This window comes from Podarcis gaigeae, assembly GCF_964106915.1.
Source record: "Podarcis gaigeae genome assembly, chromosome: 12".
In the NCBI taxonomy this organism is placed as follows: domain Eukaryota; kingdom Metazoa; phylum Chordata; class Lepidosauria; order Squamata; family Lacertidae; genus Podarcis; species Podarcis gaigeae.
In genome coordinates this window covers 11,574,414-11,588,170 of record NC_139688.1, presented here as the reverse complement: position 1 = coordinate 11,588,170, position 13,757 = coordinate 11,574,414, and the positions used below count along the sequence as shown (strand labels likewise).

The 13,757-nt window shown below is 40.9% G+C and overlaps 2 protein-coding genes across 26 annotated transcripts in view; one reads left to right on the top strand and one right to left on the bottom strand.

Moving 5' to 3' along the window:
• Positions 1-9,696, top strand: part of KMT2C (lysine methyltransferase 2C) — a 151,828-nt gene extending 142,132 nt beyond the window's left edge. For 21 of the 22 annotated variants that reach the window (XM_083704439.1, XM_083704435.1, XM_083704423.1 and 18 more), the window contains 8 exons: positions 659-1,778; positions 2,248-2,384; positions 3,040-3,182; positions 3,464-3,632; positions 5,094-5,210; positions 6,135-6,208; positions 6,553-6,661; positions 7,754-9,696. In XM_083704439.1, the coding sequence (XP_083560565.1) occupies positions 659-1,778; positions 2,248-2,384; positions 3,040-3,182; positions 3,464-3,632; positions 5,094-5,210; positions 6,135-6,208; positions 6,553-6,661; positions 7,754-7,846 (1,962 nt within the window). In that variant the 3' untranslated portion in view covers positions 7,847-9,696. The remainder of the gene's footprint in view (positions 1-658; positions 1,779-2,247; positions 2,385-3,039; positions 3,183-3,463; positions 3,633-5,093; positions 5,211-6,134; positions 6,209-6,552; positions 6,662-7,753) is intronic. The other variant, XM_083704434.1, reaches the window with a different exon arrangement.
• An 828-nt stretch (positions 9,697-10,524) lies between these two features.
• GALNT11 (polypeptide N-acetylgalactosaminyltransferase 11) overlaps positions 10,525-13,757 on the bottom strand; it is a 29,998-nt gene continuing 26,765 nt past the window's right edge. For all 4 annotated transcript variants that reach the window (XM_083704914.1, XM_083704915.1, XM_083704916.1 and 1 more), the window contains one exon: positions 10,525-11,615. In XM_083704914.1, the coding sequence (XP_083561040.1) occupies positions 11,484-11,615 (132 nt within the window). In that variant the 3' untranslated portion in view covers positions 10,525-11,483. The remainder of the gene's footprint in view (positions 11,616-13,757) is intronic.

Here is a 13,757-nt window from a genome sequence, read left to right as displayed (position 1 = left end):
AAAAATTCAGTTTTGTTGCAATAGAGGGTACAATCTATTAAGTGTTTTTCCTGTGCTGGCATCATTTGAAGCAGCAGGTAACACATGCAGCAGATATTCCCAGTGCATTCTAGCCATCATTCAGTGACATACATATGCATGATACGTCCCATGATACATTCAGAATATTTGGTGCCATCAGAATCTTATCTTGGGTGGTGTTTTATGATATCATTTTCAGGTTGTCTCCCTGGAGTATCAATAACTCACTAACTTTGATTCAGGAATCCTAGGTAACTTTGTTCTGTTAAAACTTTCTGCTTAAAATTGCAATCTGACGTGCCTGCCCATGAATATATTTGCTTGTAAGTGGAGAAGAATATCATTGCAAACATCAAGCCGGCATACTTACCTGCAAGTAAATCAGCCTTAAGTTTATAAATTCCTAGCACATGTCTTCTAAGCATTTACTGTTATTATTAGTCTTACTAGTCTACCACACTGCCTGGGAAGACACAGCACCAGGAAGATAATAAGGTTTCCTCTGCAAGTAAAATAGGATGCTGCTGGTTCATGCATTCATAACTACCATAATACATCATAGGCACCTGACTTTGAAATATTATCGACCAAACGTGTTTTCCTTGATTCCATATTTAATTGCTTTATTATTTCTCAGGAATCAATTCCAACCTTGCCACAGTTTCCATTGAAGGAGGCAGCCCCCAAAGTGTTCCATCAGTATAACAACAACATCTCTACGTTAGATGTGCACTGCCTGCCTCAGCTACAGGAAAAGATTTCTCCGCCTTCCTCGCCCCTTATCACCTTCCCTCCTGCTTTTGAAGCAGCCAGAGTCGAGCCAAAACCAGATGAGCTTAAGGTAACAGTGAAGCTAAAACCCCGCCTGAGAACTATACCGAATGGTCTGGATGACTGTCGACCAGTAAGTAAGAAATGGAAAGGAATGAAGTGGAAAAAGTGGAACATACAGATTGTGATTCCTAAAGGAACATTCAAACCTCCTTGTGATGAGGAGATAGATGAGTTCCTCAAAAAGCTGGGCACAACCATTAAACCTGATCCAGTGCCGAAGGACTACCGAAAGTGTTGTTTCTGTCATGAGGAGGGCGATGGGCTGACAGATGGACCAGCAAGACTTCTAAACCTTGACTTAGATGTTTGGGTCCACTTGAACTGTGCTCTTTGGTCTACTGAGGTCTATGAGACACAAGCTGGTGCCTTAATCAACGTGGAGCTCGCCCTGCAAAGGGGCTTGCAGATGAAATGCATGTTCTGTCACAAAATGGGCGCCACCAGCGGCTGTCACAGGTTGAGGTGCACCAATATTTATCACTTTACCTGCGCCATTAAAGCACAATGCATGTTTTTTAAAGACAAAACTATGCTTTGCCCTATGCACAAACCAAAGGGCGCTCACGAGCAAGAACTCAGCTATTTTGCAGTCTTCAGGCGGGTATACGTCCAGCGGGATGAAGTCCGACAAATTGCCAGCATAGTCCAACGGGGGGATCGCGAGCACACCTTCCGAGTGGGGAGCCTCATCTTCCACACCATTGGCCAGCTGCTGCCACACCAGATGCAGGCCTTCCATTCTTCAAAGGTGCTCTACCCTGTGGGTTACGAGGCCAGCCGGTTGTATTGGAGCACACGCTATGCCAACCGCAGGTGTCGCTACCTGTGTTCCATTGAAGAGAAGGATGGTCTTCCCCTCTTTGTGATCAGGATCATTGAGCAAGGCCATGAAGACCTGGTTCTTACGGACTCAACCCCTAAAGGTAACACTGAATCGTGTGAAAGTCTTTGGCCTAACTGCTAGATGTGCATTTCATTGTTTACGTTCATTTGATATTTCTGACTGGTTACTGGAAGCCATTAGGCCTATTGCATTGCTAACTCGTCAATGCACAACTGACTTCTTTGTAGCAAATGGTGAGTACCCATGTCAGTATTATATGTGATGATCTCCATGCTATGTTTGCCATGTATGCGTGCTGTGTTCATCATATAGGACAGTCAATATTCAAAGTATACCGGTACATGGTTTTCCATGCAGAAGTGATATTGATGTAAAGAATTCATCTTGGGAGCAGTAGAATCCTAAAAACACAATCTGCCCCTTAGTATTTTAGAGTAATCCTAGTGTTACATCCAAAGTAGATATGACTTTAAACAAATTTATTGTGGTGATTTATTTTTTTCTCTTGCATTTATTTTGTGATTCACTGTAATATTTATCCTATGCAGGTGTTTGGGATAAAATCCTAGAGCCTGTTGCTTCAGTAAGGAGGAGTTCTGAAATGCTGCAGCTATTCCCTGCATATCTAAAGGGTGAAGACCTTTTTGGTTTGACTGTCTCTGCAGTGGCTAGGATTGCTGAATCGGTAAGAGGTCATGCGGCTGTACTAGGCCGGTTCTGGGCTTGTTACTCTTTAGTAGTAAATCACTGTCTGTCTTAGACACGGCACTTTTTTTATGCAATGCGTGTAACATGTGTCCAGGCTCTTACCTATTGAAAACTTGTCATAGAGTCTGAAGGAAGAAATGGTTCTGGTATAGAATGCTGTGCCATAACTAGCATTAAAATTTAGTCAGTGGAAAGCCCTGAAGCAGGCCTTTTCGCCAGGGTTATAGGCTCACTTTCAGAGGTTTAGAAACAGGAAACAATGGTTTGATGTGGGGTATTGCAATTGCCTGTCTGCTCGCCCACCCCACCTCTTTCCAACACTTAGGGCAGCAGGTTTTGCAGGTAGAAGTATGCATTAGTAGATACTATGTGAGTGGGCAAAGCACCCAGGGGCTTATTGAGTATTGCAGGCTAGGATAGAAAAGGCAGGGTTGGGTTTGTGCAATCGGTTTGAGGATCTGTGCTCTTAAAGAAAAGCAAGAAGGAAAAAGGCAGTTTTGTAAAGCACTTCACTGAGTGCTGTCTCTCTCTGTGTGTGCTATTCTAATTCCTAAACCTATTCCTGAATCAGAGAACATTTCTTTGGCTGTTCTGCAACTGCACTGACATGTGACTCCTTGGTGTGTTTACAGCTTCCTGGGGTTGAGGCTTGTGAACATTACACCTTCCGGTATGGCCGAAACCCCCTCATGGAACTTCCTCTTGCCATCAACCCCACAGGCTGCGCCCGCTCTGAGCCAAAAATGAGCAGCCATGTCAAGAGGTTTGTGTTAAGGTATTTTCTTTTAAATTCACATAGTACAGCCCAGGGTTTATAGGCTGCGTAGGATACCTGTGCTTCTGTGTGCTGCTTACAAACCCTGTTGTTGTTGGCTGTGTATGTGCATGTCTGAGCCAGGGGAGCTGCTCTGTTGTCTCTGCTAGCTGGCTTTGAATGTTTGTCTGTCTTTGAGTTTGTTTTTTTTAAAAAAAAAACAACCTCTAAATGTCATAAAATTCAGAGAGATCTTCAGTTTTCCTTCTTTGTCTCTTCTGTTATATGACCCACTACTGCAGGCCTCATACCTTAAATAGCACCAGCACTTCGAAGTCATTTCAGAGCACAGTTACAGGAGAACTGAATGCACCTTACAGTAAACAGTTTGTTCATTCAAAGTCCTCTCAGTACCGAAAAATGAAGACCGAATGGAAATCCAACGTCTATTTGGCACGCTCACGTATTCAGGTCAGTTGCAACAACTTTGCTGTGCAATGCATTCAGTCTTTAAAAAATTTGCCACTGTCTCTTCCAATCAGCCATGAAAACAATATGAAGCCATGGTCCGGCTCAGATTAAAATCAGGCTCAATGTAAGTGGTATAGCATACTTTGGTGTTCTGTACTGGGCTAGGGGGAAATTCTCTGTGGGAAGAGGAGCTAGTAATGGCTTCATTGTCATGATCTGATCATTAGCTGATCACATTTGACCTTCAGGCTTCTTGTAACCTTCACAGTGGTGGAGGGTCAACACTAATGGTTTGCTTCCAGAGGATGATGAATCCAAACGGTTTTCTAATATCTTTGGGGAAAATGTGTGCTGCTTGAAATATAGTTTCTCCAAGTCAGCCATCTTGGTCTCAAGGGAACAAACATCTGTCCAATATGCAGATAAGCTGTACATGTGACAGTCTATAAAATATACTATCACCACCACTACTGGCCTTCTATCTGCATATTTGCTGTTGATGTGTTAGTTAATTTGGGAGTTTGGGGTTTGTTAGGTCTGCCTTGCTCATCTTGGCCTGCTGCTAAACTTGCTTGGCTGGTAGATGATTGGCTCCACAAGAGAGGAGCCCCAATTATGTAGACAGTGGACCTGACTTCTGTGATTCATGAACTAGTGACATTATGACTTTGCTATTGCATATAGGGCTGCCTTTGAAGATTGCTAGAACATTTCCGTTGGTGAAAAATCTGTCTATCAATGTGGGCCAGATGGCTGGTAAAATATATAACATCAATAAATTTAATATACTGGTGTTGATCTTTAAAGGAGAAAGGAGCCCTTCATACTTGCCTGGGCCCAGAGATCTACTGTGGAGACCCTGCTGTAAGGCCTGCCTGTAAGATCAATCAGACTGGTGGGCATAAAGAATAGGGCCTTTATGGTGCTAGCCCTGCACTTGTGGAACTTCATCCCAATGGCTCCTTCCCAACTGCAGGCCTTCCAAAGCCCATTAATTTCAAGTTATGGTCCCACTGATTTGAAATTGTTTAAATGTTTTAGCTGATATTAATTATATTACACTTGCCTGTTGCTGGACATGCAGCTATTTTTCAGGGCTGTTTTATATATGTGATATATTTGTGATCCTGTATTTTATTAATTTTATTTATTGTGGCTCATATAAGCCACTTGTGAGGTTTCTTGCCTAAAAGACTACATGCAATTTACATTAAGGTCTGAATAGCACTTGTGTACTGGTGGGCTATGTTAGTGTTATTTTTCTCCTTGCTGATTTGAGCTACTCCCTTAAATGGGAGTAATCTCCATTGAACACAGAGGGACATACCTCTGAGTAAACATGTATAGGATTGACTGTAAGTTTGCTAAAAAGCATCAGTTCTTGTACCCTACACCAACATAGTGTTCAGGTTGTGCACTCTGGTACTGAGATATTCCTAAAGCATCTACTATTCTTTGTAGGGCCTGGGCTTATATGCTGCTAGAGACATTGAAAAGCACACCATGGTCATTGAATATATTGGAACCATCATCCGCAATGAGGTAGCCAACAGGAAAGAGAAGCTTTATGAATCTCAGGTATTACATAAGGCAACTTAACCTGTTTCAAGAACTCATGTAAGATAGTCACAAATGTGTGAGCTCTTCTCCAGAGCAAACAGCTATAGCGTTGTGAATGCTGACATGTATTACAGCTTGGATGTGAAGCACTCAGAACTGTGTCTCCAGATAGCAGGAGCACCTGGTGTTTCTGGAGAATTTTAAAAAATGGCTCAAAGTATTAACAGATGTTCATTGTGTTCATAAACATTGTGTGTGAAAAATGTATGAACTGATATCTGGGCCCATATATGTAGAGATCTGTGCAACACAGAGACTACGATACACACCAACCATTCAGAGTAACATCCATGTCCCCACAACCATCCTGTGACTATAGGTACAGATTGTGTGAGAATGTGAATTCATTTAGAGCAGGCATGTCCAACAGGTCAATTGCAATCTACCAGTCGATCACTGGTCGATCTCCCCACCCCACCCCCCCAAAAAAAACCCAACAACTACTTTCGCTCTCCAAAAAAAAGCTCAACAACAACTTTTGCTTTCCTAAAAAAAGTTCAACAACTTAGATCAATCCAATGGGTAGATCACTGCCAGTTTTTTTTTTTTTTATAGTGGGAGTAGATTGCAGTCTCTTGGAAGTTGGACATGCCTGATTTAGACTGACTGTGACTATTAGTTTGTGGCCGTTTCTGAGCCTGTCTCTAAAGGATCTTCTAGGTTGCCTTTTCTATTCAATACATCTAGTCACAAAATACTAGTAAGCATGCTTTGCTTTCTGTGTTGGGTATAAATATACCCAAGTCTCCCACAGTATGCCAATGGGTTGTCTCATTATGAATCTGAAAAACACTTTGAACCGTGTGTCACTCCTTTTGTTTGAATGACTGACTCTTCTTGTACAGATCTGACAGCATTTTCTCTCTGTTTCCCTCCTCGCAGAATCGCGGAGTGTACATGTTCCGCATTGACAATGACCATGTCATTGATGCCACATTGACAGGAGGTCCTGCAAGGTGGGTGGCTCTTGAGAGGAAGGGTGATCTCATTTTTGGATGCCAGCCATGTTCTCTTTGCTGGCTCTTTCCTGAGGAGTTCTACTGGAAGTGTTCTTCCGCAATTGCCTTTATTCTCTAAGTTGGCGCATTCAACTGTCATACTCCCAGTAAACTAAAGCTGCCTTATTAATTTACTGTAGCCTTGATTTGTGCTCTCAAAGCAGATGTCCAGCAATAGAGCACTTTTTGAACTTTGTTTTTTCCTGGGCAAAGATCAGAACTGTAAAATCAGTTTGCTTCCTCAACACTTTAAAACATGTGCCTGGATTTCTCCTGTTTTCCCAACCCCCCACCCCTTGTAGGTATATTAACCATTCCTGTGCACCAAACTGTGTGGCTGAGGTGGTAACCTTTGAAAGGGGACATAAGATCATCATTAGCTCTAGCAGGAGAATCCAGAAGGGAGAAGAGGTAGGATTTGCATAGCTTCTAGTAGCTTAAACCTTTATTTGTAGAATATGCTCAATTTCTTCTTTCTAAAATTCCTAGTTAAAAAAGAAGCAAGTGCTGAAACATTTTTGTAAGTACTATGATTTATTTATTTTCTGTTGACTCGTCAACTGGACAGTCTCACCCCCTTGTATTTTTTCCCATGCACTGCTTAGCATTTTAGGCAATCTATTAGAAGCCATTCTGAAGAATGCCTTGTTAAAGTTTGTTTATACTGTAAAGCTGTTTAGCATTTACCATGTTCCTCTACCCACATACCTGGGAGTAACTTTCATTGAACTCAACAGGGCTTACTTCTGCAACTACACATATAGAAGTGTGCAGAATGTAAAACATTGCTTTGTATGCTGAAACGTCACACTAAATAGGATATTGGAAAACTATTACTTAAAAAAAAATTCATTCTGGTTTAAGTGTTTTGGAGCCCAAATGCACACAGCAGTGTTGTAGAGTTCTTGGGCAACATGCAGACCGTTTCATGTGGAGATGTATTTGCCCCCAACGTGGAAAGTTACTTTGATAGCAACAGATAAAGGCTTTTCAGGTGTATGCTTCCAAACACCTTGGGGAATATTCTTGTACCTCAATCAGCACATTTGATTCTGCACTATATTTTCAGTAGCAAGAACTCTGGCAAATAAAAACAGCCACAATGAGCTGGTTAGACTGGTTACAGAAATAGGTATCACCTATACCAACCCTTAATCTGCAACACCATTTCAGGGTAATAATAATAGAAGAATTTATTATTTATACCCCACCCATCTGAAGTGGTTGCCCCAGCCATTCTGGGTGGCTACTCAGCCCATTATCACATTACAGATGAATTTGGCATTTACCACTATATTGATTCAACGAGGCTGAGCTTTAGCACCCTAGGCACAGTTCACCTTGCAAGAAGCTGTTTCTTCCATTCATAATCAATGTTAGCAACTTAAAATCCATCAACATATGATGAAATTGAGAAAACGTCCATATATATATATATATGAGGTGAGTAGTTGCTCTTGATTTTGCAAACACCAAACCTAACTGGCAGTCCCTTTCTTTCAGCTCTGTTATGACTATAAGTTTGATTTTGAAGATGACCAGCACAAGATTCCATGTCACTGTGGAGCTGTAAACTGCCGAAAATGGATGAACTAGATGCATTCCTTGCTGTCTCCAGGGGTTGCTTGTCCCAAGGAAGAAGTGATTTTGATTTTTTTGATTTTTATGGGGTGGGTGTGGGTGGGTGTGAAAGCAATCACTTCTGAAAGTTGTATTCTACACCAGTGTGAAGCAAGCTGGCAGAATATGGAGTTGTTGCCTGATGTCCGAGGCACACAGAGGTGAAACTGATCTCCAAACCAGTCCAGCACTTTTGATTTTATGAACTCATAAGGAGAAATCGTTGAACTTGGGCAGAGAAGCTATGGCTGAACTGCAAAAGGGCAGTGGGGCATCAATGAATGTAGACTGAAATCACCAGCGAAAGGGAGACGTCCAAAGTGCTGGCCACAGCCTTACTTATTAAAGGGGCAGGCCCTCTAAATACAGAAAAATAAATAAATAAAAGTAGACACCACTGAACAAGGAATGTACTGAAATGACTTCCTTAGGGATAGAGCTAAGGGAAATAACTTGCACTAAAATACATTTAAAATACTTGATTCCATGAGTCAGTTTATTGTAGTTTTTGATTTCTGTAAAATAAGAGAAACTTTTTGTATTTATTATTGAAATAAGTGAATGAAGCTATTTTTAAAAGGAAAAGTTAGAAGCCAAGCTGCTGCTGTTACCTGCAGAACTAACAAACCCTGTTACTTTGTACAAAAGTGTAAATATTTTGAGGAATAAAGTACAGTATAAAAAAATAGTAATTGACCAAATGCTACCAGACTTTGCAGCAGTTCGGGTGCTTATTATAAAACTTTGATAGGGATGTTACAATATGATCTCATGTATTAAAAATGCCATTACAATTGTTATGGAATAACCAAAATCTCAATTTAAAGAGAGGTTTTACTTTATTTTTTTAATCTTTAAAGCAGGCTCAACTGTGCTCTATTAATAACTTTTTTAAGTAACCGTTAAGACTGGTAGAGAGCATGTATATTACAACTATGACTTTTGTAGATGTCTGAGGAAATTTAGACTGATTTATTTTATTTGTATTATATTGTTACATCCCTATTTCTTAAATCAGGTTTTTTGTGCTTAGAATTTGTGATAACTGTGAATAACTGCTAAAACCACCCAAAATAGAAGCTGAACATTGATTTTCTTTTCCAGAAAATAGTAGTGGGGATTACATGAACTGTTCAGCTTACACTAAATCATGTAATGAAAATAGAAATGTGTAGTGAGAGCGTAAGTCTAATACAATAGCTGCCTTCTTTAAAAGTAAAAACAAAGAAAAAATTAGGTGTAATTGTGCTTTCAGCTGCAGGACTCTGGCAATAGGGTTTTGGAAAATGTAATTTAAAAAATGTGTTTGTATGGATTGTTTTGTTTACATTTCTTTAAAAAAAAAAACACTGTTTGTGTTTGCTTGTAGAAACCTAATCAACATTTTGAAGCAGGTTAGTTTTTTTATTTTGTACTTTAAATTCTGGTACTGACACTTCACAGTCTAAATATTAAAAAAATGAAGTTTTTTGTGTGCACAGCGAAAGTGGACTGTAAAACTGTTGATATATTCAGTGCTACAGTTCTGAACTTGTAATGTATATGGCATGATGTATTTTTATCTTACAGAATAAATCAATTGTATATATTTTTCTCTTGATAAATAGCTGTATGAAATTTGTTTCTCGAATATTTTTCTTCTCTTGTACAATATTCCAACATCCTACCAGTATTTGTCCTACAGGTTTTTTCTGTTCTGTATAATAGTTATCTAATGTTGGCAAAAAATGAATTTTTGAAGTATACAGAGTGTTATGGGCTTTGAAATTTGTGGAAACAGATTTAGAAGATCAGCATTTACAAATAAAATATTTTACATCTATAAATATTACCTCTATATTTTCATTTGGAAATGTTTCTTATTTTACTAAAATGTTCCTAGATGGTTTTCTTAGGAGCCTCATGAGTTTGGTACAGCACTGCACTGCCATTCAAAGAGAGAAGCAGCCATAATAATATAAAAACAAATCCATCACCTTTACTCCAAACTAGAGCAGATAAAGTTGGAAGAAAGCTACAGTGCTAGTTCATATAATCTGAATGCTTCCCAGACTATTTATAGTATATGGCTTTTGAATGATCTGCAGAGTAAAATCACTGCCCACAAGAACTCCACCCAATTTTCTGTTCTGGATACCATAGCCTTCTACATCTGGATATAATCTGCTCAATTCTTTGAAAATAAGGTACAGTAAATATTAGGACATATTCAAATCCCTTGAATTGGCACTGCAACTTCCACCCACAGCTTTCTTTCTGTATGAACACAGTGCAGCTGATAGCCATTGTTTTGTTGGCTTATATACTTCATGAGGGCTGTTTCTTAACAAGGGCTTTCTTCCCCATACTTACAGAGCTGCTAGCTTCACTGAAATGAAAGTGCATTCTATGTTCAGAAGTGTTCATAGTGTGCTTTGTTATGTGCTGGGGATGCAGGCCTAACTAGACGACTTCTTTAAATAAGACAGGTGGCACACACTAGCTGATATTCCATTTGTATGTTGAGCAGCATACAGTCCACAAATCAGTAAAAATTAACTCTGTGACAAATTAAAACTTAAATTCTTATAAGGTACAGATCTCCCCCACCCCCTTTGGGCAAGGTCTTAAGCATATTGCTCAATTTCAGAGAAAGACAGAAAATGTTTCAAACATTGTTAACCCTGAAGTATTTTCACAAGTTTATTATGCAACTGCATTTTAAACCAGTGCTGAATGAACAAATAAAGGAAAAATCAGCAATTAATGCTTTCAATCCAGAGGAAGAAATTAAAAAGTCCACACAAGTGTATTGAGATACATACATCTTGCACCATAATCATTTCTGTTGACCTCTTCACTCAGAAACTGATTATAACAGAAAAAGTACCATACTTGCTCTTAAAATGCCAATTTCATATGGTGGCACCTGAAGATTCGCAAGCAGAAAGGCACTTCTGCTATTGCAAGTCAGCCCCTACCTGAATTCCAGTAATTGTTCCCGACTGCTGCAGCCCCCATTCTCATACCGCCCTAAGGATTCCCAGATCGTCAGGGGAGGCTTTTGGGATACAGGGGGGCAGCAGGCAGAAGGCATGAGACCCACTGCATAAACATATTTCCACTTCATGATTCTGGATGCTGCCCAGAGTCATCAAAATCTGTAATGACTTATTTTAAATTCCGTGACATAAAATGTTAACAATGTAACATGTTAAAATTAATGAATTAAAATTAAATACAGAGATTGGTTTAAAAATGAATATTCTTTTTCCAGATCAGTTAAAATAATTCATCCCAACAAAGAAAATAATAGTACAGTAATACTTGTGCAAGAAGTACTGGCAAGACAAGGTAGTCATCTGACTATTGGAAATATTCAATATTAATTTTCTTTCCTAATTAAATACAATGGTCTAACTATTTAGAGTATCTACATTTGCCAGGGAAGTGCAAAAAAACTTACATGAATTGCACTTCTATGTGTGTAGAGATTGAAACGTGGCTGCCACAGCTCCTATTCCGCTTGCTTCTAAAAGCTTTCCAAACTGTTCCGTTTCAGAAATAGCAGCAGGGACTGCAGGCTCTATAAGGTCAACTATGGGCTACTGTAGAAATGGGCCTTCACTGTCACTCAGCTTTCAAAGCGCCACTGCTGAGGGAGGGAGCCGTCACAAATTGCCATGGTCACATATCCTTTGAGGCTAAGCGGATCAGCTACCTTCATGCATTGCCCAACAGACACCTGATAGAGTCGATTATGTTTCTGGAGACAGAAAAATAAAACACAACAGTTGAGGCAAAGCAGCTCAAAACCTACTTCTGAATGAGATTATTGTCTTTGCTGGGGTGAGAAGAGCTGACCTTACTAGGGCAGTTAAAATGTTGCCCTGATTCAGTCACTACTCATCTAGAGGACAGGAACTCTGCAGGCACTAATGTTTGAAGCTTGATGCTGTAGTAATCTGTTTGGATCACTTTTCTTAGTCAAATCTATGTACAGTGGTACCTCGGGATACATACGCTTCAGGTTACATATGCTTCAGGTTACAGACTCTGCTAACCCAGAAATCGTGCTTCAGGTTAAGAACTTTGCTTCAGGATGAGAACAGAAATCGTGCTCTGGCGGCATGGCAGCAGCAGGAGGCCCCATTAGCTAAAGTGGTGCTTAAATTTAAGAACAGTTTCAGGTTAAGAACGGACCTCCGGAACGAATTAAGTACTTAACCCGAGGTACCACTGTATTGCAAAGCTGGGGAACTCTGCAAACATTACAATACGTTACCACTGTAGACAAAAACGGTGAGATTAGTGTTTCCATGAAGCTAATCCCGGAGAGCTCATCTCATGGAATATTGATATAGGTCAGCCTTCTCCAGCCTTGTGCCCTCCAGATGATTTGTACTGCAGAACAGACTTTCATTTTAAAATAACCAGACATGGTAGTAAAGAGGCACAATTTCAAAATGCAATGCGCTACCCTGGTGTCATTTCTTATGGGTTAGGAGGGAGGAGGGAGAGAGCAAACAAAGCTGGAGAAACCATGCCTGCAATGCAAACTGTCCTTCAGCTGAGCTACCCCCTGGGAAGCTGTTAAGTCTCCATTCTTTGCTTAGCAGCATATTGCCCTGTGGAAACACTTATCACAATGTTATTTCAATACAGTACTGGTATTCAACAATATGGCAATTTATTGCACAGCCCTCCTGCAGACATGCCCTCCGGTATGTGGAGAGAATTGAGGGGCTGGTGTTGAGAGTGCAGGGCTCCATTCTCCTCCCTCTTGCAACAATCTTTGTGTAGTTCTAAATACCCAATTAGATCTACAGTCAACCCATATATGGCCAGGTTTTTGCAAATCGGGCTCTGGATTAAATGTTTCCAGCATGGCTACTCTCCAGTAGATAAATGTCTTCCAATGTTAAGCTTGTCAGGTTATTCCATATAACCTCAAAAGGAGGTATTTGGATTTTTATTCCAACAATGGCCCATTTACATGATAGTTCACTCCTCCACCGATCTCCACATAATTTAGATGAGCACATACATCATTTAATAACATTCCCAGATCCGCTGAAAGAGGCGGTCATTAAACCGCTTCTTAAAAAAACATCTTTAGACCCGGCCAGTATGGCCAACTATCGCCCAGTCTCAAATCTTCCATTCTTGGGCAAGGTGATTGAGCGCGTGGTTGCTGAACAACTCCAGGCAGCCTGGAGGATGCAGACCATTTGGATCCCTTCCAATCGGGATTCAGGCCTCATCATGGGACTGAAACTGCCTTGGTCGCGCTGGTTGATGATCTCCGGCGAGCTAGGGACAAAGGTGAGAGTTGTTTCCTAGTTCTGCTGGATCTCTCAGCGGCCTTTGATACAATTGACCATAACATCCTTCTGGACCGTCTAGAGGGGCTGGGAGCTGGGGGCACTGTTATGCAGTGGTTCCGCTCCTTCCTCTTGGGCCGGGTTCAGAAAGTGGTGGTGGGGGATGAGTGTTCAGACCCCTGGGCCCTCACTTGTGGGGTGCCTCAGGGTTCCGTCCTCTCCCCCATGCTTTTTAACATCTATATGAAGCCACTGGGAGAGATCATCAGGGGGTTTGTACTGGGTGTCCATCAATATGCAGATGATACCCAGCTCTACCTCTCTTTCAAATCAGAACCAGTGAAGGCGGTGAAGGTCCTGTGTGAGTGCCTGGAGGCAGTTGGAGGATGGATGGCGGCTAATGGATTGAGGTTGAATCCTGACAAAACAGAAGTACTGTTTTTGGGGGACAGCGGGCGGGCAGGTGTGGAGGACTCCCTGGTCCTGAATAGGGTAACTGTGCCCCTGAAGGACCAGGTGCACAGCCTGGGAGTCATTTTGGACTCACAGCTGTCCATGGAGGTGCAGGTCAATGCTGTGTCCAG